We start from the raw sequence: 24,729 nt of genomic DNA, 5'->3' as shown, positions 1-24,729 counted from the left end.
GTCCCTCGGTATCAAACTATACAATTGCTATTCAAAGCCTTCAGCACATTTCTTATGTCCTTTACTGCTCCCTGACTCCTGCTTTCATATTGTCTTTTTATTCTCCCTGAAAATTAAATCCCTTTGGCATGAAGTATTTCAACTTTCCCATCCTCATTCAAAGCTATCTCTTCACTACACTTGTCTTTTCTACTAGAAATGCAAATATTAGGTAAATTTGAAGTCATTTAAAAGATCACATCAAATCAACTCTTTCATTAAAATCTTAACTGAATCCAAAAAATTCTTATTTTCTAGGTGAATTATGGTTTTTGAAATATAATCCTATTACATTTTCTTTTGTATTTTATAAGCAATATGTCAACCAAAATTGTTGCTTTGTGTTGCTTCGCCCCCCACAGATTTGTCACCCCACTTCCCCTGGGTGATGCAAAGCCCATCTCTTCCGAGCAGTGAGAAGCCCCAAATTGGTTAATCTCCCTTTGGGAATTCTCAAGCAAGAGGCATCCCTTCCTCAGGAAATTAACGCCAAATTGGGGTTCTCTTCCTGCATTTATTTTCCAGACCAGGAAGTTACAGGAAGAGACATAGGTGGGGTTATAGTTTAACAGTACAGGCTGGTAACTTTCAGTGAAACAAGCCAGATGACATTCCAGTAGACAATTAAGTGGTCTTATCAACACAAGCTCGATCTTAGCAAACATTCCTTCTTTTAGCAGTTTCTCAGTATCTTTACACAACAATCAGTAACTAGTCTGTCTTTGAGCCAGCAACCTGCTGTGCCACAATTCTTATCTTGCAACAGAGACTTATAGCCTGAGGAAAATTTCCTGTCCTTGCAAGGTCAATATTTGAAACTGCAAGGCTCTGGAAAGCCAGGCCCTGTGAAGTACATATGCTTTATGGTATATTCCACACAAAATGATTATTGAGCCTATACAAAATACCAAGCCCTGTTAAATGTACAACACAGATTGCTTGGTTACTTAATTATTGCCAATTACCAAAACTCAGGCTAAAGGAAAAATGGAACAGACTAAATCCTTGCTACAAAAGCATCTTCCGAGAGCAACAGCAGTAGTAGCAGCATCTAGGAGCTTGTTAGAAGTGCAGAATCTCCGTCCCACCCAGACCTACTGAGTAGACATTTTAACAAGATCCCCAGATGATTTCGAAGCACAGATAAAATTTCAGAACCACTGGGCTAGATGAAGAAGAATCAAAACCCAGATAAAGATATACTTAGGCCTAGAAAAGACTCCAGAAGAGACACAGTTATCGATGCTTGGAATGAAATAGATGGATGAAATTTTCCTGGAGTTTGCCAACAGTGGGCTAGATGTGGGGACACTGAAGAAAGTTAGAGTGTGCCATCAATGCAAGTAGCCTTTTCTGAGACTCTATATCCTGTTTTCATAATTATTGTTTTGTACTTTGAGGTGAGGATCATATACTCCTTAATTAATTGATCCAGTCCATCATTCCCATAGCTGTTTGTAGATGGGTCCTGAAGGCAGGAATCACTCTCTTTATTTTGGCATTTTGCAAAGTGTCTGCACAGAGTTGGTACTCAGCAAATGTATAATGAAGGAGGGATTATACGACTTAATGAAAAGAGCATGCTTTGGAAACAGAAAGTCCTAAATTCAGGTGTGAATCTCACCCATTACTACTGGAGGCAACTTTGCAAATTGTATGATCTTCATAGATTTCAATTCTGTCCTTTGTCAGCTGGGGATAGTTCATTCAAAGTGTGGTTGAGAGCACTGACTATGACTGTATGTCAGTCCCTCCAGCCTCTCACACAACATCCCTTGTGGAATTGAGTCAAAACAATTGAATTAGATGTTACTTTTAAGGTAAAGTTGTGTCTAACATTTGATTTTAACTAAAGTTTGTATTAATTAATCCAGTTATCATCAAGAACTGTATATTTCAGTTAGGTGAATTTTATGACATAGAAAAGTTATTAAGTAAAAACAAAGATATTAGGTATGGAATACTTACTGGTTGTATCTGATGATATTTCCTGGTATTAGTCCTTTCTGTTAACTATTAATCAAAAGGGAATACAAGATACTATAATACAGAAGGAACGTTTGGATTTTATTAATGAAATAATGATTTGTTTTTCTTTTAGCTTTGGCTCCAACTTTTGAAATGAATCCTATGAAGAAAAAGATCCTGGCTGCTAAAGGAGGAAGGGTTATTATTGAGTGCAAACCTAAAGCTGCACCTAAACCAAAATTTTCATGGAGTAAAGGGACAGAGTGGCTTGTCAATAGCAGCAGGTCAGTTTAGAAACTAGAAATTCAAGTGCAATGAACTGTTTAGGAAGGTTTATTTTATACAACACTTGTTTTTATATGAATAAAGCAAATTTTGTTTGTTCCAACATTTTTCCACAGACGATTCTAAAGTTCTATGATGAATAGAAATACTTACCCATCCCTTCAGTATCTACAATAATTAGGATTCAATTCTTTGGATTCTATAATTTATAAGAATTTAAAAAATTGAGGTTCAGAGATTTTTTGGCAAATTTCCCAAGGCCCACAGCTAATAAACAATGGGAAATGAAATCGGTTCTCTCTAACCTATTTTTCCCTTAACAAGGGCATCCCTATCCATTCATATTTGATTTAATTTTATGCAATGAGCCTACTAAGTATTTTGGTAGGAAAATAAAAAATGTGATTTCACTATACAAATCATCTCTTCCCATCTTTTTAAATGAGCAGGTAGTTGACCACCTACCAATGTTTTGGTGGCTTTGGTCAAAAACACAAAAGCAGCATGTGACTTGCATAGATTATTTATATAAAAACCACACTGAATAGTTTCTATAAGTTTCCTAGAAGAAGTTACACTTATATTGAGTACTAAAGTATGAGGAGGAGAAAGCCAGGATGAGAAATAGGAGGAATGGGATGTGGGGGGTGGAAGTGGGGGTGTCTTCCAGGAAGTGAGGGCAGAGTGTGCAAAGGCCCAGGGCAGGAGTGTAGGATGTGTAAGGATTTGCAAGAACAAAGTCAGTATGATTTGTGTTTAGAGGGAAATGTAGAAGATGTTTAAGAGATGAGATATAGTAAGCCAGATCATAAGTGACAGCATTTTCCATGCTAAGGGGCTTGGGCTTCATCAAAGAGTCTGTCTAAAGACCTAAACAAAGGAGGAATGGTGTAATTTTTTAAAAGAATATTCTGGCAGAAGTGTAGAAAATAGATCATCACAATAATCCAAGAAAGTAAGTAAGATGGGTATTCTGTTCACATCTCTATTTTGATGTGTCTAAAGCCTGGAAAAGTTAAAGTGGCCTTCTGAAAATATATTGATAACAGCCAAGCTGGAGCGTGGATTTGTGTCATGTCAACATGGAATGAGAACGTGCCAAGTTTTCTTATGAAGATGGTCACAAGTATGGCTGTGTATGGGGCCAGGGGAGGGAGGCAGGAATAGCTCCCTGAACACATTAACTTTTAAAGTTAATGCATTTGACCTGAAAGTTGTTAGGACTTTAACAAAGTGATACTAGAAGAATTGGTGTTAAGGGAAGAGTCAGTTTGTTCAATTTGCTGCTGAAGCATGAATGGTCAGACAATGAACAACACAGGACAGTGATCAAAGAACAGGCCTATTTTTCAGTGTTCACTCCTGCAAAACCCTACAGCACAGCATTTTCCATTGGTACCACCGTTACCTCTCCCTCCTTGATGATAAAATCTTGCTGTGATTCTGATGAAGACCAATATCATGGGCCTCTTCATCCAAGGATTTCCCAGAACCATGTTTCATGGACTTGTTTTTCCTAAACATCAGTAAAAATGTGCTCAAAAAAAAAAAAAAAAAAACACAAGCAAAATGTACCTTCTAAACTTTTACTATTTTGTTTGTGTTCAGATATTTTTAGAGCCTTTGAATCAAATTGTGTTACTTCCTTCATGAAAGATTCTAAGATTCAAGTCCAATTTTTGCTCATTCCTTTAATGCCTTAATATCTCAAGTTAGTCAAGTACCACTTTATAACATATAGAGTCTTTCAGGTATAAATGTTTGAATATTATAAAATGATATCTATAAAAGAAAAGTTAAATCAATTTTTGAATTAATATTGAAAAAGACTATCCAAGGAGTAACTAAATAACTGTCTTTAGGCATAAATATAATTTCATTCTCGTAACCATAATTACAAATAATAGTTTCACATAACAGGGTCACTTCTGTGCCTGGTTGTGGCCTGTACAATGGTTTGTGCAATACTTGCACTCTAAGGGGAAGCCATGCATCCTGATAAATATAATTGAGTTTTCAATTTTATGATTTTATTTTGGGCGCAAATGATATATTTTCTCCAACAGAATTTCCCTGTAGTTGTTAATTTATATCCAATGGACTGCTGCTATCAGCTCTAACATGACTTTTATCCGAGCCATTAATGTGAGAGGATCTCCATATTTGTTTCTGCGGAGTTGGTACACTTTAACAATTAAAAGATAAGGTGGAAGTTATCCTGGAGTAATTTTGGCAACAATAGTGACTGATTTGTGAAAGACTAGATTGTTTCTAGTTTGGTTGACTAATGATCCATATCAAATTATCTGTAAATAAGTATGAAATCCTGAGAGTTTGATCTACCTTAATTTAAGAATAAGGAGCATCATTACAAAAAAAGGTCAAGTTCCCTAAATATCCTTACTAAAAAGTAATTTTAATGTCAAGGGAGAAGTGGCTGAAAGTAGAAATGAAATGAATGACACAAGGAAGTATTTATACTCTTTAAGATGATAAATATCAATTTAGACCAATATAGGTAAACTAAAAATATTAGTGTGGATTCTAGAAAAAAATCGTTGTTGTTTTTACATTTCAACTTGAATATAATTTCCATTGCTTTGCTTACAAAATGATTAATTGGGAGTAGGGTGGAAATTTGGCTAAGGAGTTATACTGGAGCTTAGTGATTAATATTGGTAGTGTCTTAATATGTGCTCTCTAAGAAGCAGATGCCAGGACAGGATTAGCTGTGGAAGAGATTTATTAATGGCAGTGCATGGGAGGGAAAACAGAGAGGAAGTGGGGTGGAGGCTGGGAGAGCCATCTGACTGAGACACAGCTCTGATCCCAGATGGAGAGACGGAAGGAAAGAAAAAAGATTGGGTCGAAATGACTTGGCCTGCAGTGTGGTTCTTAGAGAGTACGGCAAGGCCACTGGAGAGTCCTCCAGCCAAAAATGTCCACCAGAGGAGCTTAATGTCTTCCGGGAACAGACCTCCTTTACAATTTCTCCCATGCTCAGTCATTGGCTCAGAACATCCTGGGGCAAGTGTGGCCTTTGCTAACCACAGTGATGGATTTCTGAGCAGAGCAGCTGGAGCAGGGGATCAATTCCACTCCTCACAGCTGGAGAAAGCAGCACATTCTCAAAGCTTCCATGGCATCAAATAATTACTTTTCTTGTCATATTATTTCGATACTGCATTTCTTCTTCAAGAGCAAAAAAAATATTCTGAAATGAGATTTTAGTTGAAACTGGATAGACAAAGAAGGGAAATGAAATCTTGATATGTAATAGTAGTGAAATTTTGGGTATTTTCTTATATGGAGATTTTTAATAAGGTAGATAATAGTTATTTTCCTTTGATCAGACTCTGCCCTTAAAATGGAATATATGTTCACATGTTTTGTGCAAACCTTCAATAATAATTTAAAGTTTTGAAAATGATACATTTAAAGAAAGTAAAAATCTAGTGACAGGCAATTCAATATTGAATCGAAGTGTGAGGTGCTAGGTAATAAAACTTAGCGAGTTTTGGGTTCTCCAGCCCCTAGGGAAGAGGCAGACAGGCAGGGCTCATATTCGAGTTGTGAAAGATTTGGGTTCTGTTCAAAGAAAAATTTCCTAAATATTAATCTGTTACAGAGACTATTACTATGGGAAGTTTTAAAATACCTTTCTATAAAAGCTTTTAAAAATAAAATGTTTATATTTCTCTGTAGCAGTTAAAATAACAGGATATTCTGACTTTGATATCTGAATTGAAGTCCTGAAGTTCTGTTTCTAGAACACCTGGGCTTGTTTCTTTCAAGCCTATAACTGGTTTGAGCCCATCCTGTCATGAGAGGTCAGCTAGAAAACAGTTCAAGAAAAAGATGAAAGTGTCTTTCTAAAACAAATTGCCAATACCGAGAAAGAATAATATAAAGCCTAGAATGTTGCAACCTAGAAAACGTCTCCTTGCCGAGTGATTTGTATAAAATGTTAGTGCTTATAATCTAAGACATAAAATAAAGTATTTTATTGAATTAATTCTGTGAATTGTATATTTTTTTCATTTTAATAGGATACTCATTTGGGAAGATGGTAGCTTGGAAATCAATAACATTACAAGGAATGACAGAGGTGTCTACACATGCTTTGCTGAAAATAATAGAGGGAAAGCTAATAGCACTGGAACTCTTGTTATCACAGGTAAGAAACCATTGATTAATATATATATATATATGTATGTATATATATATTCAGTTCGATGGTGCTTAATTTCTAATGTATTAAAGGACATGTGTTCCAGCGCTAAGCTTCTAAGACAGTCCATGTATTGACAAGTTTCCATTTCGAAAGCCTTCCAGGCAAATCTCTTGCTTGATAAAAATTGCTCCCAGAATTTGGATGTGAAAATGTCTTGTTCTTTTGCACAGAGAAATAAAAATATATTGGTTTTTATTCTTTCAATATACCAGATAATATGGTGTCTTACATTTTCTTGAATTGTGCCTTACTCTTTTATTTAAAAATGTATAGATCCCACACGAATTATATTGGCCCCCATTAATGCCGATATCACTGTTGGAGAAAATGCCACCATGCAGTGTGCTGCGTCCTTCGACCCCGCCCTGGATCTCACATTTATTTGGTCCTTCAATGGCTATGTGATTGATTTTAACAAAGAAAACATTCATTACCAGAGGAATTTTATGGTATGTGTTTTAAATTTCATCTTATTAATATTCCAGTGATTCCTATGTCTTCATTTAAATTTCTACTACTGTAATCATATTTTATATGATTTTAATTCTTCATGAGACTAAAAACTGTCAAAAATACTTTTTATGGGTCTCCTTATATGAATTATAGTCCATCTGAACCTTTCTAAAATGGCTAGCTCTAAGGAATTTTGTAGAGCTATTAATAAACAAATATCCATTGAGCTTTAGGTATATTTTCTCCCTTAATTATGATATTTATATTGATGGGTACTATCCTCATTATATATGTACTATAGGTTCTAGTGACTTACTTTTACTTTAAAGAAAGTCAGAGCATAGAACTTATACTTGGCTATAATGTTTACTTTATAGCATTTATTTTATTCTTTGAGAGTAAGAAATAGACAAAATACAAGGAGGATGTCTGGAGAACATCCAGTGGATTGGAGGATTTGGAAAACTAGTTCATGTGATTTGAAATGGTTAAATGGCTCTATTTTAAGAACTGGAAAGCATTCGTGTTATAAGTTCTGTAATTAAACATAATGATATAGAGAGCCAACATACAGAAATAAATAAAAGAGAGGGAAAAGATTGGGAAGTAATGCAGGAATAACAACTTGCAAAGAAATGTCATTGGTGTACTGATAGACTGTCTGGGTTACACTGTATTTAAAAGGCAAATTGATCACTTGGTCCTACCAGCTTCTCTAAAAAGGCAAGTATTTGGTAACCTAATGACCTATTTAGAACACATGCTTAATTAAGAAAACTTTAATTTTAGGAGTCTGTTATTAATACAAAAACAAAAGCTTGCATTAACTCAATAGAATATTTAAGATTCTTAAAGTCATATAATCTGAAGGTTGATTTGTACACATTATAATAGATTATGCTTTCAAATTGTCCAGCTCTTTTTTTTAACTCTTGTAGAAATTTCCTCTTTAAAAAAGCCAAAGTGAGCTTTCAGTCAAGTTGAGTAAAACTGATTTTAACTCGGTAGGGATATTTCTTTTTACACGTTTATTAGATAGGTGCACATGACAACTATTGATGCAGTATCAGTGTTTATACTGTCTGTATGTTAACTGTAATTCCAGTTCTTTTTAATTTAACTGGTGTAGCTATAACTGTAAATATACCAATAGTCTTTTGTTTTCTGAACCAAAATTACACTAAAAAATAACAGAGAATCGGCAGAGAACTATAAATTTTGTAATTTGACATTGCACCAGGTGATTTTTTTTTCTTATAAGTTCAAACTATTTTGATGTGGTTAATATAAATATGTCCAACATTAGTGAAATTACTGAGGTTAGCACCAAAATTTTTAATATTTTCTTCAAATTATATTTTGTTTCACATGAAAAGCAAATGCCACTCAGTTTTTACTCATTTTAAGGAAAAAAAGTGAGCTGGAGATCTTTTTAAAAAATAGACTTTTAATTTTGAAAGAAATAAGTGTTTTGATAGTTATCAGCACTGATGTCATTATCATCATGATTTAATAATTTTATTTGTTACAAAGTAATATCAGAAGTTCAACTTATGAAGAAAGAATATGTAAATCAAGTTTTAAGCTTTTTATTTTAAGAACCTAAGCTTTCATTTCCAATTCAGCTTCAATAATAAATTGTGATCAATAATCTAGTATTTTGATTTTATCTTGCTATTCCTGATTTTGACCACAGAGCGGCACCCTTGCATAAGATTTCAAATTTCACAGCCTGGAATAATTTGGGACTTGAGTCCTGACAAAATTAAATAAATGCATTTTCCCATTCTTATAAATAAGTTGTGAGATTCTGAGTGGTTCTAAAATGTCTCCATATGCTTTTTTTCAATTAGAATCATAATTTTCAGGAAAAAAGTAACTATACATTTTAAAAGAAGTGCATTTCTTTTAAGAATTGATGATGTGCACCAAACAAAAAAATAAAAATATCATTGCTATTGCATTTAATGATCCTACTTTGTATTAAACACTTTTAGATTAATTTTTTACTTTAACTTCATTTTAAGGCTGTACTTAAACATTTAATGCTAATTATAGAAAAAAACATTAAGAAGTTAAATATCTAGAGTTTACCTGTCATGCCATTTATTCTTTTATTTATTCAATAAATATCCACTGAGTGTTATATTATTATGTGATCATGGCCAGTAAATGTTTCATTTGAATTTGAACTTATACGTAGAGAGATGTTAAGAATATATGTATAAATCAGAAATTTAATAAATTTGAAGTTTTGATACAATAAGGTTTTAAAGTAGTTTATTTGCCATTCTTTTGTTCTGTTATAGTTATGTGGCAAATAATCATAAATTTTTGAAGTCCAGTTATAAAATGGCTTCTGTTTTGGTTTTTCAATTCGATAGCTACTTACTCCACAGAGTAAAAACAGAAGGCAGAGCCTTTTTAACCATTAATTTAATTTATAACCCCTTTTGTTCTAGAAAGGACTTGAGACCATCTAGCAAAAATAAGTATTTGCAATATATCATTTTACTCTTCTCCTGTAGTGCTACCTGACCTGTGGAAATTATTTTTGCCATTATTTTTTCAACCACCTAACTTTTGACATCTACTTTGAGTCATTTTCTTCCAACTGTTTGACATTTTTCTTGTCAGAGCCATTATCTTAGTTAACTACATGAGTTGCTTAAACTTTCTAATTCTGGTGATTGCCTCTATAATATATACATATATTTTTTTCTAATTCTCTTATTACAAATTAATGTTAAAATTGTAATTCATCAAGAAGTTATTGCATGTCCATTATAAATTGAGAAGTATCATATGAATTGTTCAGAGGCTCTGCCACAACCAGACCTGGGCTTTAGGCTCCATTTTTTCACTTCTTACTCTGTGATGCTGATCCAGTGATTAAAACTCTCTAAGCCTCCAGTTTCGCTTCTGTAAAATGTTATTAATTATTTGCTTATTTCATTCAGGTTACTTCATTAGGTTTGCAAAACTGGTCACTTCATAGTATTTTCTGTGAGGATTAAATAAAAGAATGCCTATAACGTGCTTGACACAGGATCTAGTATATTGCATGTGCTTATTAGTAATACTTTTATAATGCACCAATCATTCCCCATTGAAAATTCCAGAAACCTTTGCCAGATAGTTTTTTTCTGGTAACAGATCTCGGTTTTCACTAATTCTTTCACTGCTTGCTATACTAGACAGTCTGAGACAAAATCAATCAATCAATCAATCAATCAATCAATAAATTCTGGGTATTTATAGCTGAGGGCAATGGAGAGGTATAGCCAACATTTATTGAGTGCCCACTGCTTGGCCAGCATAGGGTTACATGTTTTTCATGTATTTCTCAGTTGATCATCACAGCAATCCTCTATGGAGTGCATATTGTGATTTTCAAGGTGAGGAAGCTGAGGACTAGAAGGTTAAGTAAACTAGCTCCAAGTAATAATATAACTCGTTAGTGGCCAAGGGAGGATTTAAAATCAAGTGGTCTGACTGCTGATCCTGTGATCTTCACCACTTCAGTTTTTCATTCTTTGGTTAATAGTCATGTCTATGTCTACTTAAATAATTCTCCTCTAATTATTTGAAACACTACAAGACAGTACTATTCAACTCGTATTTTACTCCATAATCTTGTTTAATGAACCTTTAATGCTCATTCAGATTATCCAAATTACTTCACTCTCCCTACACTTAGCAATCTTTGTAATCTTTCACACACTTTGAAAATCAAGTCTATAGTTTCAGCTGGTCTAACTATAAAGTTCTGGACAATTCTTAATGATCATCTTTAGGTAGGTTGGTGTACGTGTGTGCATTTGCAGGTATGTGGGTGTGCATTGTACTGACTGCATAGACAATACCACTCAAGAGAAAAGAAGACAGACTTCTTACCCTAAGGCTATTTTTATTTTTTAAAGAAAGTATTAATTATACTAAGCATGTCACAGAAAAGTGTTTAAATTTGAGAAATATATATATTTCCTCCTTGAGCATGCTGTGATCTTGCATAGAACTTTTGCTTCTGCAAAACATGCAAAAAAGAGAGGAACAATAGTAAGAAAACAGAAGTCATTTTGTTTCTTTTAATTTCATTGAACAGAAGCTGAAGATTGTCCACAGTTATGGGGCAACAGGTTGGAGGAAACAAGTAGGGTTGGACAATCATTCTTGGCAAGAATCAAAATAGTGCTGAAGAAACCAGAGAGAAGACCAGGCAGGCACAGTGAGATGATATAAGCCCTAAAGCTTTGGTTCTAAAGAGGGCATAGTTTTGCTCCCCAAGGGGACTTTGATCATGTGTGGAGACATTTTTAGTTGTCACAGAGATGTTGAGAAGCTGTGTGTTATGGGCATGTGTTTAGCATGGGCGCTGTTAAATCTCCTACTATGCACAGGACAGACCCCCACAACAATTATCTGGTCCAAATTGTCAATAGTGCCAAGACTGAGAAATGCTCTCAAGGAATATTTTAAAAAGAAACAGGAATAAAGGGAGTGGCCACTGAAGGGTTTTAAGCATTTTGTATTGGAAACAAAGAGAAGTTATATCATTCTGAGCAGATAACAGTGTTGGGGATATAAATTATAAGAAGCTTGATTTTAAAAAAATTCCAAAGTAGTATGAGTAGTAGAGATAGATCTCATGTGCTTCATGAATTTAAGAATCTGGAATTTTGATGGGCAGTGGAAAAAGGAAGAAATACGTAAGAAGTATACAGGACCCCGGCATAATGCTTTGACCCACACAAAACTCACAAAAGCATTCAGCCATGGCAAAATTCTCTCTCTGTTCTTCTTATCAGTAATTAGTTGGAAAAGAGTTAGATCATTAGAAAATTCTGTCGTACCTCATTCCACGTGAAACCATAACTTTCCTGACCTCCTCTTCACTATCCTTATAAAACTTTATTTACATCTAACTGCTATATTCTATTTGCTGTTTTCCAACGGTAAACACAGAGGAAGGTATGTATGCTCACTAGGTGTGTCTGCAGTCGCGCTGCCTTCTTTTAAGACCGTCACACTTCAGCGTAGCAGTCATGTCAGCTGATGGCATTCTCTAGCATAGCATCTCACAGTTGAGTCCTTAATAAGCATTTCCTGCGAATGAAAATGTTAAGTGAACGGAATTAAGCAAATATTGCAGCAAGTCATTGTTCTTTAGAGATGTATTATTGCCTTTGAATGATCTCCTGAAATTTATCCAAAGTTGAGGACACTCTTTTTATGTAGAACTCCTCACATAATTAAGCACCTCTACAGTAATTATTCTGGCTTTTTATGCTTGCAAACCACAGTTCGCAAAAGAGGGGGAAATACCAGGTAAAACTTTGATGTCTTACGAATTTTAGAATTTTACATTGTGGACTTTGATGTTTTATTTCAATCACACTAGACTTATACTATTTTGCCATTAGTTGTCATATTTAAAAAGCTATCTAATTTTTTCATCTTGTTTTTAAGAACAGAACATTATCTAAAGATATGGACTTTTGTTTTGGTTTTGCCACTGACAAGTTATATGACCTTGGGCAAAACAGTCACTCTGAGCCTCAGGCTTCTCCTCTGTCATAAAAGGAGGTTGGGCCACATCAGAAGTTTTGCAAACAACAGAAAGGTTTTAGCAGCAGAATCCTTTTTGAAAAGAAAATTGAAATCAGAGCCCCAATATATAAAAAAGATGAAGGTGAGGTTTCTCTGACTGAAGATGAAATTGTGTGTGCATGTGTGTATATGTGTGTGTGTGCGTGTGTGTGTCCGTATAGGATACTAGATAGTCAAGAGTCCTTCTGCAGGACACCTCACCTCTTCCAATCCCCAAAACTCCCATTCAGACATCTTCCTTCTACACAGTGGTTCGTGAAAATTTTCAAGCTCTAAAGCTAATGGAAACCAATTTGAAAACATAAATTAAGTGATATCCAAGTTTTCTGTCAACTCTAAAACATAAGTTCCACATCCAAGGCAGAGATGTATTTGTCCACCATTCAAAATGCTTAGCAGAGAACATAAAGAAAATTTGCTTCTTTTTGAGCTGTTATTTAAAATAGGCCAAGTGATCAAAAAGTGAACTCTTCAGCCCTCAGTCTCACTGTTTATCTTGTATCAAAAGAGCCAAATTTAGTAATGTTCAACATTTCTATCGTTTCTAAAATACTGAGTGACTTCTTAGTAATTATCCCAGACAGCTTCCCTCATTTATTTAGGTTTTTATATGTGCAATGGCATTACTTCATTTTCATAACTTTTAAGTCATATGTATATGTATATATTTATATGTATATATTTATATATTATATGTATATATTAATATATATGTATATATTTAGATTCAGGTAATCTTAATCGATGCATTACTTAAAATAACACTAACTTATTTAAATATTAAATAACATTTGAGAATTAGTGTTAACTATGTTGTGTATGAAAATGGTTTCTCAATTAGGTAAGAGAATAGCCTCTTTTTCTGATGTTTAAACTAATGTTTTGAGTAGTTGCTGATGGGTTGAGTAGTACTGATATGATGATATCAGTCATTTATTTTTCAAGAGTTCAGCACTAGAGAGACAGACAGTAGAAAGAGAGAAAGGAAGATGGAACAGCCAGCTAGACAATTGGACAAAGCAAATAAGGCAAAAAGTTTACAATTGTTGAATCTTAGTTGGTTGATATATGGGTGGTGATTGTACTATTCTCTCTTACACTTGAAAATTTAAATAGGAAAAACATTTGCTAAATAAAATAGTAATATATTGCATATGAGAAAGTATCACTTCTACTTACCAAATCTAATCCAGTTGTCTGATCTATAAATCACTACCTTGGAAACAGCTTGACCTGGTGAAATCAGAGTTGTGTATTACCTATAGAGCTTTCCACAAGTAGACTAACTTAAAATCAAATTTCTTATTTCTAAAGTGAAAATAAATCCCTGGGTATTATGAAAATTATGCTAAGAAAATTATGCTAATTATGTATTGAGAAAATGCATGCTAAGTAGCTAGACATTTAAAAGGCATTCAATAAGTTAGACCAGGTAATAGTAGGAGGACAGTAATAGTGGCAATAGGAGCAGTAGTAGCAGTTGTAATAGTGGTATTAGTAGCAGCAGATGTAGTAATCTATGAACAGCAATAGAGTAGCAGTAATAGTGGCTACAGTTACAGTACTATTGTGTCTTCATCTGTAAAATATAATTAAAATGCTACCTATTTCATAGGGTTGCTTTTAAGAATACGTGAATTTGCACGTGTATTTATAATGGCTCCTGGCACCTATGTAACCCTTACTAAGTATCTGCTGTTAGTAGAGTTAATGGTGGTGGTGTTTTGCAGTTGCATATGATGTATATGCTATATTCTTTCCCTACTTTGACAAGCCGAAAGTACAGAAGAAGAAAATTTGTTTCATGATATAACATATATCAGATATAATAAATAGTTAATACTTTTTGCTTATGTTTATAAAATATACTCTTTAAAGGATATGTTTTCCTCCAGCCTTCTATACCTGTCTGTTCACTCTGAACTTTAATGGAACAAAAAAGATACTTTTTAATAGCCATTATGAGCTCTAAGTTTTATCTAGAACTTGTATGTACCATATAGCCTATTTCTTTGTTCGTTATGATGAATTCAATTTGTTAATACAATTTAGTAATTCAGATTCATCTATAGTGCAGGATGAATAATTTTGCAGTTCAGTTATGGAAGAACGGGAAGGAAGGAATGGGCATTTATATGCTGGAAGTCTTTTGATTTAAATTTGGGAAATGTCTGAGTCGTCAACCACATATGCACTTTGGAACATCCCTGAGCTTTGCTATCACAATTTCCAGTATGTGATTCAACTCTCCTCATGTGAAGGGAAGAATTTTGTAATTCAGCCAAGCTGTGGTTTTTAGTGAAAATATAGAGAGCGTTCATATCTAATTTGTGGCCAGAATGTGCTGAGGCCCGTGATCTTTACTTGCTTTGTAAGCGTTCTGTCCGCCACTGAGAACCTCAACTCCTCTTGAGGTATGGAAAGTGCTAGTAGCATTTATAAAAACATGAGAAAAACTTTGATCCATACACAGCTATATTGGGAATGATATAGCATATTTTTCCTTTGCCTTCCTTCTCAGGAGTTTCAGGTCCACACCTTGGGCAAATATAGAGCAAAAGAGAATCAATGTAAAAAATGCTGGTTTTTGCTTTATACAAGCAGGCTTATCATTACCCACCTAAGTCCTAATGCTTAAAACAGAGTTGATTTGAAAATGAGTTAAGCCTTAAACGTTTTGAATAGTTTAATTAAAAGTGGTGAAAGAGTTTCTTGTGAAAATTTAATAAATATAAATTTAATATAATATTTTAGGGCATAAATTAGTTTGTGCTTTTTATTACATGTGACAGTATGAAAAGAATGACCACATCATTTCTATCGGAATAATGTAAGTGAATATGTAAACAGCATCATGTTTCAAACTGAGAGTTTAGGAAAAGATAGCAATTTTATTAAGAAAAAATAATATTATATATATAAGATAAAAACATTTTTGAAAGTGCAATTTTTGTGCCACAACTTGTTCATTTTTATATTATTTTTCTGCCCTCAGTTTTTTATTGTGAAGTTGGATAAGGAAACGTTTTAAGTTGCCAAGGTGTTTTATTTTTCTAATTCTGGTCTAATCGTATGGTTCATTGAAATAGCAGGAGTTCAGAAACGGGATTATCTTTCAATTAGACACCTGAAGCAACCGAAGTACGGAGTTTACTTAATGAAAGAATATACTAGAACTAAGTGCTTTTTTATTTTTATGGAAACGTTATTCTTTCTAAAATAAAACTATTATCTTGTGTTATAATAGTTTGAAAAGATTTTACATAATACATTTCTATTAATGAATGTTTAGTTTTTAAATTATTTTATTTTACTATGATTAAATTAATTATTTTTTTCTTACTAGAAAATTACTTAGACATTTGTGCCAATTAGCTTTTATAATAGTTTGAGAAAATTTCTTGTAATTACCTTCCCCATATAAAGAAAAATACTTTCTGTTTCCTTCCAATCATTTTTTAAAATATAATTGTGAATAATATAATAATTTGTTTTACCTCCTTCCTTAGATAAATTTTATTTAGTATGGTATGAGGAATTAAGCTTGACTACAAAGTTGGGCACGGTCTGTAAGACCACCCTCATTTCTGACTCCAACTGCAAGTTCAAGGGGTTGCCAAAACTACCCTCTGTTTTGGTATTTCACTAGAAGGGACTCACAGAACTCTGAAAACTATTATACTCATGGTTACATTTTTTTTTTTTTTTTACAGGAAAGGATACAGATTTAAATCAGCCAAAGGTAGAAGTAGACAGGGCAGAGTCCAGGAGAACTACCAAACACAATCTTCCATTGTCTTCTTCCCACGAAGTCAGAACTCTGACAGTTTTGATGTGTGGCAATATGCACAGAGTATTGCCAGCCAGAGGAGTTTTCCTGACCCTTGCTGTCCAGAGTTTTTATTGGGTCTTTATCATGTAGGCATGATGGATTAATTGCCTGCATGGTTAATCTCAGTCTCTAGGTTGACTGATATCATGTGACCCAAAGCCCCTTCTCTAAGACTCTACAGGTTTAGCTAACTCTTACTCTACTAGCACTGTTAGAATAGCCAATATGACCCAAGACCACAAAGCAAAGAAAGACATTAGCAATTATTTTCCAGAAGCTGAGGACAGGGGCCAGATCTCTCTTTGGGCAAAGGAAAATTTTTTACTAAACATATAGGTTTAAAAAAATTACAGGTTTCAGTTTCTTTACATGTTAACTACATTCTTTTCTCTATAAATTTGCAATTTTTTCCCCTAAAACTTTATTTTCTCATGGAATTAGTGTACAAGTAATTGGAAATATATTATTCATGAATAGTTGATCTCATGAATATGTATAACAATAGTTGTTCTCAATTCAGCTGTTTTATCTTATAACATTATTATCTTACCTGAAAAAGACATGTGAAATTACTAAAAGAATGTTTTTAATAAAAACATTTTAGATCATTTTAGATAATAGGTATTTATTAATTGTTTTATTCAACAATAATGTTGAATTCCTCTTGTATGTCACATATTACATTGAGTACTTTGTAAGTAAAAATAAGTAAGACCTAGTTTCTTCCTCAAGGAATTACAGTCTACGGGAGGAAATGAACAGCTGTATAATTATAATAGTAGAGAGGGACAGTTACAGTGAAAATGTGCAAAGGTCAACACCTAACCTGGACTTTGGATTTGTGAGGAGGACTGGGCATTTAAAACACGAGTTGAAGTTAGCCAAGTGATGGAAGTGGGAGGTGGAGCAATCCCATCATGCAAGTGACCTGTACAAAGGTCTGTAGGTGTGAACACATGGCAAAGTGTAAGTTGTTCACCGTGGCTGGGGAACAGGGAGTGAGTATACTCACTCATCATCTGAGGGGTCATCTGAGGAGGTAGCGAAAGTGTGTACTTCATCTTGACACTAGGAGAAGCTTCATTATATGTTCAGGAAAGGCTGTCTTTGTCATGAGCTATTGGTACTTGCTAACCTAATTTTGATTGTAGCTGAAAAGAAGTGAATATGTATTACCTTCAGAGCAGATACCGAAATTCTCGATAAGCAATTGACTAATTCATTCGAACAATATATACATAGTTTGATTATGTTCCTGGCACTGTGCTAGTCCTGGTGATACAGCACATACAGATGTATACATACACAACAAAGGGATACAGTGCTAAACAAAGCAGTCATGTTTCCTCCTTACATAAAACTTACAGTCAGCCTGGGAGACCAGCTTTGATCCCCTAATTGCACAAATATTTAATTGCAATTGAGGTATGTAATATGAAATAAGGCACAAGATGCTGTGATAAAATATAACAAGGGAAGCTGTCTAGCCCAGAGAAAATGGAAAGGCTTGCTTGAACAAATGATTTGAACTGGTATCGGGGGCAGGGTGTTATTTAGGTGAAAGTGATGAGGGGTGGGACATGAGGGAATCACAATTCCAAAAGAGGAAACTCCGTGGAGAACCAGAGATGGGAGAGAACAAGATGTATTTGTAGTCCTAAAAAGAGAATGATCCTCCTGGAGAGCAGAGTGTTAAGTGAGGTGGCAGCACTGAGTGAGTTTATATGGGACAGAGCCTAGAAAATAGACCGAAGTTGGCCATTATAATGCTTATAGCTTTTATCCCAGGAAGGTAAAGTTTTAAAGGTTTCAGTTTATTTGCATTTGTAGATAGAGGTCTGTTGAGCATATTTACATGTTTAAAAGGTAGTCTAGGCAATAAGTGGAGAAAAGCGTAGAGCAGGTCAGGGTGGAGGTAGAGACCAAATAGGCAGCAACAGTTCTAGTGGTGCAGGTGTAGTTTGGACACGAGGCAGTAGTGATGGAAATGAATGGATACATCCAGGAATTTATGATGGAATCATAAAGTTAAAGATGGGGAGGGGTTGATACTGTCCTGGAAGTTTCTGGAAAGTCACAAATGACTAGAAAAAATTGAGTAGTTTGGGAAGGAAGGTCTAACGCTATTAGGAAGTCAAATAAGTTGAGTCAAAGAGGTGGGGTCCAGATTAGAACTGACTGAGGAGTAAGAAGTGAAAAACTGGAAAAACTAAAAACAGCAAGTAAGGTTTTCAGGAATAGATATTGTCAGAATCCAAGAAACCATCAACAAATTAAACAATTTAACATGAGGAAAGAAGAACTTATTTTTCTTATGTCCAAGGGAAAGAAGAGAGGAGAAGAGATCAGTAAGAGGTGGGAGCAGCAGTGGGTGACAGCAAGATGGCAGGGCTCTGGGAAAGGCGGAGCCCATCAAGGAATCCCTAGTGAAAATATGGCCAAAGGGACGTGTAAGAACAGATGTAATGGATGACATTTATTTTTTATGTGCATTTCCCTACCTTGTAGCCTCCAACCAGTTCTAGCACCTTCAAGTCTTGAGTAAACCCACTTTACTAAGGAACAGTTTGTGTTATTTGAATTTATGACAAAATAAAGGGTTGAATTTCTAGTCTGGAGGTTTTTGGTTTGACAAAAACATAATAGACCAAGAGGACAGAAGGGAAAAAACTCCTCTACCCCAGAAATTTGCAGAAATGTTGGGAACTATTTCAACTTTTAGCCAGTCTAGACCTCAAGGGACAGGAAGACCTCAACTGACATCAAATTGTATAACTTCTAGCTATGCATTTACTAAGGTTGACTGATATCAAGGAGCAATATGTGTGGCCACTGACCAGTTCTTCATATTAGTATTCTGTTTCATGAACTAAACCAATCGGTTCAGAATATATCTATTATCCTTAACTTACTAATCAAGCAAGGATTGCAAAATCAAATACTTTCTGAAACCAGCAGGGAATGTCACATGTGAAGAGGCTACTGGTGGAAACTATGGTGAAGCAGAATATTCCCTTCACACACAGTCATTAAAAGTTCATCTTTAAAAGTTTGAAGGCCCGACATCTCACATAATCAATACTGTTATCGATTATGTAAAGTATTAACCTAACCCATGAATCACCTTTAAATGTATTTAGATTTATCTATGATTGGAATAGTAACTAAATATTTTGTGGTTCACAGGAAAACCAAATGCCCACTTAAAAATTGAGTGTTACAAACTTTTCTTCGAGGAAAATATTTTAGATATAATGAGCATGGACTTTGATGTGCTCCCACTGCCATACAAGCTGAATTACCTCAGTTAAATTACTTGGCTACTCAAAATCTCACTTTTATCATTAATAAAATGGGCATAAGAAGACTTATCTCATAGGGCTGTTATCAGAAGAGGATTGAATGAGATAATATATGTACTTGCACAGCCCAGGACCTGGTGCAGAGAAGTCATTCAACAAATACTAGCTATTTTGGGGAATTGCATTGAGATGATGCCTTATCACCACAAGCAAAATCTTTTCAAGACTCTTTCAAAATTTAGGTATTGAGCACTCTTCTAAGCACTGGGAATAGAGCATTAAACAAAACAAAGATCTTAATTTTCACAGAGCTTACATTTTGGTGACAAAGTACATGTTAATAGAATCGCCCATTTTGACATTTTCTGCAAACTTTTAGCACCTATATAAAATGAACCATGGCACATCTTGAAATTAGTAAATTTTGTCAGCTTTGTGAAACCAAATTAATAACTCTTCCTAGCTATGCAGCATGAGACAACATTTCTCTTTAAAAGCTATCAATGAAATAGTTTCATCCCTTGATTTTTTCTCAGTATAGCCCTCTGATAATAAAAATAATAAAATGTTAAACATATCATAGCTAATACGGAGCTTAAGCATTTAATTGAGTCACATTGTTTTTCCAGTTGAGAAAACTGGAGCCCAGAATATGTGTAACTAGAGCAAAGACATACAGTTAGCCTGTCTAAAACAGATGCCTTTTAATGGTGCTCATTTTGTTAAAGGAATAAATATACCTCTTGTATCTTAAATGCCATATAATTGGTAAAAAAAAAAAAAAAAGTACTGATTTGAATAATTGCTGTTTTTGCCAACAGCTGGATTCCAATGGTGAACTGCTCATCCGAAATGCCCAGCTGAAACATGCTGGAAGATATACGTGCACTGCTCAGACAATTGTGGACAATTCCTCAGCTTCAGCTGACCTTGTTGTACGAGGTAAGAGTTTCAACATTTTAAAATTACAAAACCAAAGGTATTTGACTTGCATAAATATGTATAATTTTCTGGTAACTCTGGTTCGAATTCTTATATATTTAAAGTCTCAATACCATTCCTAAGAATGGATCTTATGTTTTTTATCCATGCCTAAAATGATTTATGCCAGACAAGTTGTAAACAACACTGATTTTATTTGTTTTCCTAACTACATGTCTTCTAGAAAGTTATACCACATACCTCCTGCTAAACATTTGTGCTTTTAAACTTAGTACTCACCAAATGTCCTCATTTCCTACTAATACATTTTTAGTGTGTTGAGCATAGTGCTGTTTCCTTTTTTCTTTTTTATGTAAAAAAATGATGGCATTTACTATAACTTCAGTGTTATATATTTATCACTGTCATCTTAGAATAAAAATTTAACTTACACATGTATCATGTTTCTATTTGTTGCTGGTTTTCAAACTAGTGCTTTTTTTCTTATAAATAATATAGTTGAGAATGCGATGGGATACACGTTCATTGAAAATGCAACACCTTTGCTACTGGCCACTGCTGTAGTGCTGAGGTTGGCTTGGAACATGTCACACCTTGTTTAAAAATCATTAATTGGCTCTTGACTCACCACCTATAGCATGAAGACCATTCTCTTTAGCTTAGCATCCAAGAAGTTCCATGCATTGATCTTAGTCTGTTTACCTTTAATGTCTCATCGTTCGCTGTAACCAACTCCAACCATCCAACTAATCCACAAAAATACCCTAGTATTACCTGTATCTGTTCCTAGATTCACAGTGTTCCTTCCATTTCCTTTTCTCATCATTTGTTGACCAAATCTTAACCATCCTTCAAAGCCTGGCTCAAGTATTAGTAAACTCATAAATCTTACTCTGATGTCCCAAATATGAGCTCCTTTCTTCTGAACTTTCAAAACATTTACTACTTTTTCTAATGTTTTATAACAATCTGTGTATGTATTATCCACTCTAAGTTGTAAAATTTATATATGCATTTTTATTAATCTTTACTGAGTTGCAGCCTTCCTTTGCACAGTTTCATAACTCTTTTTCTCTCTGTCTCAGTGTCATGCTAAAATTTCTATTCTTTCACATTTTACCTACTATAAATATTTATTGATGATCCTTTAATTGCACATTTTGCCATCATTTTTTGTACTATCAGACAAATAATTAGTAAATAAAATGATATATGTGGTTTGTTTGTCTTAATGTCCCTTCTAGATCCAGATCAATATAATTTCACTAAATCTTATATACCTCCTGCATTTCCCTCTTAGAGCAATATTAATATGGCTTCCCTAAGCAACTCTGGGAAAATACTGAGAAGATTTTTATTCCAGTTAAAAGTGTTCTCCAATAGGGTAATAAGAAGTTTAGCTGAAGTTTCTTTATCCAAATAAACTTAGATTCTTTCCATGGATCACTTATTGAAAATTAATAAATAAAATCCCTGATGCTGCAAAATCCTAAGTCAAAAAAGTTCATTTAGGTTCAGTATTTTTATTTAGAGTATTTTGTTACCTGGAACATCTGTTTTCAAGAGTTATCAGGGACAGGGACTAGTTCATTGTTCCTTCTACTCAGAGCACTAGCTGTTAAGCCATTTTCAGCAATAGCTTAAATATAGATTTAATTGGAATAGCTTGCATATTAAAATAATTAACGTTAATATTACAATAGGGGTTATGTTACAATGCATGGAGATTAGTGTGTTCATATGATTACATTGTAGTAATACTCTAGAATACCTAGCAGTATTCAAAGGGAAGACAGATGTAATGATCTTTTTTTTTACAGATGTAATACTAAAGTAGTAGTGATATTACCCACACATACTTAGATAATTAATAAGAGGTAAAGCCAATAAAAATAAGCTATGGTGAGTATTATGCAGAAACATAAAGTTTATTTTTCTAAAGTCTTTTAATCTTAGGAAAAAATGCTTTAAAGTAATGGGAACTGGCAAGTACACTCAGTAAAAATATGATATAGCATTTTATGTCCCTTCACTGTAGCAGGATATTAATAAAATTATAGAGGTAAATGAAAAGTATTGCTTACCTCTGCTAATGTCTGCAGAGTTATAATCAAAAACCAAAATTTATTTCTAATAATAGAAAAGATATTCATTTTATGTCAAGGGAATTTGCAGTTAAAACAATCAAATATATCTCTGCAGATCTTGTGTCAGAAACATATATAAACTAGACTTTCTAATATGCTTTATATGTAACATTAAACAGTTTTATTTCTTATAATAATGCTGAGTAATATATAAGACATACCCTGACTTAAGTAATAATATTAGTAGTCCATTTATCCATTGAACTATACGTTCGCATACAGTTCAGGAAATTATAACCTGGAGTCTATGGACAGGCTTCAAGAGGTCCGTGGACCTCCTAAAATTATATGTAAAATTCCATGTGCATGTGCATTTTCTTAGGAAGAAGATTTAAATTTTTCTTCAGATTTCCTCAGCCAGAAATTGCCTAAAAGGCATTAAAAAGCTTAATCTATTTTTTTCGCAATCTAGATCAAGACTCTCTAAAAAGAGAAACAAAGGAATGACTATACACTTCATCTAAAAGTATTTAGAAAACTAATAAATTCATGGAATGAGATCTAATAGCACATTTATATTGTAAACTGCCACCAAAAGATTCAGTTTGCACTTAACCATTCAAGAATATATCTGTTTTTCAAAACATATTAAGTGTGTTATATAGTAGACATCAGATATGTATACTAACTTCCGGATTTGAGCTGTACTTAATTCACATTCAGATGTCAGTAATCTGAACTACCCATGCTGAAATTAGTGCTATGAGAGGGACAGTGAACGGAATGCAAGGGAAGCAATTTCCTCTGAGGATCACTAAAATTTTTTTGATAACAAAACTAGTTTAGTGCATAAACTATTTTGCCCTATCAGGAGACAGAAACAAAAGTTAAATATTCAAACATAATTAAGACTGTGAATTTCTTTTAGCCTATGTTACCTTGAAGGAAATGAACACATAGTAAAAAATGTTGCTGTTTTCCACAGCTGTGTGTGTGTGTGTGTGTGTGTGTGTGTGTGTGTGTGTGTGTGTGTGCATTTATAATTGTGAATGGGTGAGTGTAAGTATATTGGTAAAGCCTGATAAAAGTAGTTTGTATGAGCAAAAAAAAATGTGTCTTAAGTTTATGCCTTTCATTATTATCTTAATTGAGTTCAGAATGGAGGCAGTCAATTAGTTAAATGAGTGCCTCTAAATATTAAACTGAAATTAAATATGAGAAAAACGTCGTCAAAGGAAAACATTGGATCTGATTTCATGGAGCTTTTTACCCAGAGAAAACACACTCACCTTTTACCTGTGTCATGTATGGAATGATTGAGAAATAGAGAAAACAATAACAATTGTAGTCGACTGAAAATGGTCCCAATAATTAGATATGAGTCACTGTCTCTCTTTAACAGCCATAAATGTACACTTAAGAAGCTATAGCCCTTCAGCACATTTACTCATTGCACACATTGTCTGATCATCCAGGTCTACAAACAACTTCAAATCGTGGGATCATATTGACCATGTAATTTTCACTTTTCTCTTCCAAAGCTGCCTTTTATATCAGTTCTATCTGTTTACTATACAGATATTTCTGCTTGTCTTTCTACAGTATAGAGATTATTTTTGTAATTTCTTCAAACAGTATTGTCCTAGAAGTCCAGTATATGAAATTCAAGATGCAGATAAATAAATAAATATTCTTCCTCATGGCCCTGGATAAAGCAAAACGCTACTCTCTCTGAGTAGGATACCTTCAATCCAGCCCTCTCAGGATTTCAACAAATATAGATAAATCAAACACAAAATTATGCAAGAAATGACAACTCACATAAGGAAACAAGCCATAATAAGAGAGAATCAAGAGGGGAAAAAGCAAAACAATTTAATTCAAGTCCAGAATACTTCAGAGACTGTAATCATTACAATAAGAAGAAACGTAATCATGCCAAAATCATTAAAGAAAGGAGAGAGGAAATGGTAAAAA

At 34.0% G+C, this 24,729-nt stretch overlaps 1 protein-coding gene across 1 annotated transcript in view; it reads left to right on the top strand.

Moving 5' to 3' along the window:
• Positions 1–24,729, top strand: part of CNTN1 (contactin 1) — a 157,730-nt gene that overhangs the window by 31,257 nt on the left and 101,744 nt on the right. Inside the window, exons 11-14 of the mRNA XM_063115696.1 lie at positions 2,141–2,291; positions 6,342–6,469; positions 6,800–6,975; positions 20,545–20,665. Of these exons, the coding sequence (XP_062971766.1) occupies positions 2,141–2,291; positions 6,342–6,469; positions 6,800–6,975; positions 20,545–20,665 (576 nt within the window). The remainder of the gene's footprint in view (positions 1–2,140; positions 2,292–6,341; positions 6,470–6,799; positions 6,976–20,544; positions 20,666–24,729) is intronic.

Source organism: Cynocephalus volans, chromosome 12, assembly GCF_027409185.1.
Source record: "Cynocephalus volans isolate mCynVol1 chromosome 12, mCynVol1.pri, whole genome shotgun sequence".
NCBI classification, from domain to species: domain Eukaryota; kingdom Metazoa; phylum Chordata; class Mammalia; order Dermoptera; family Cynocephalidae; genus Cynocephalus; species Cynocephalus volans.
The sequence above is the reverse complement of the archived record's forward strand: the minus strand, read 5'-3'. Positions and strand labels throughout refer to the sequence as shown.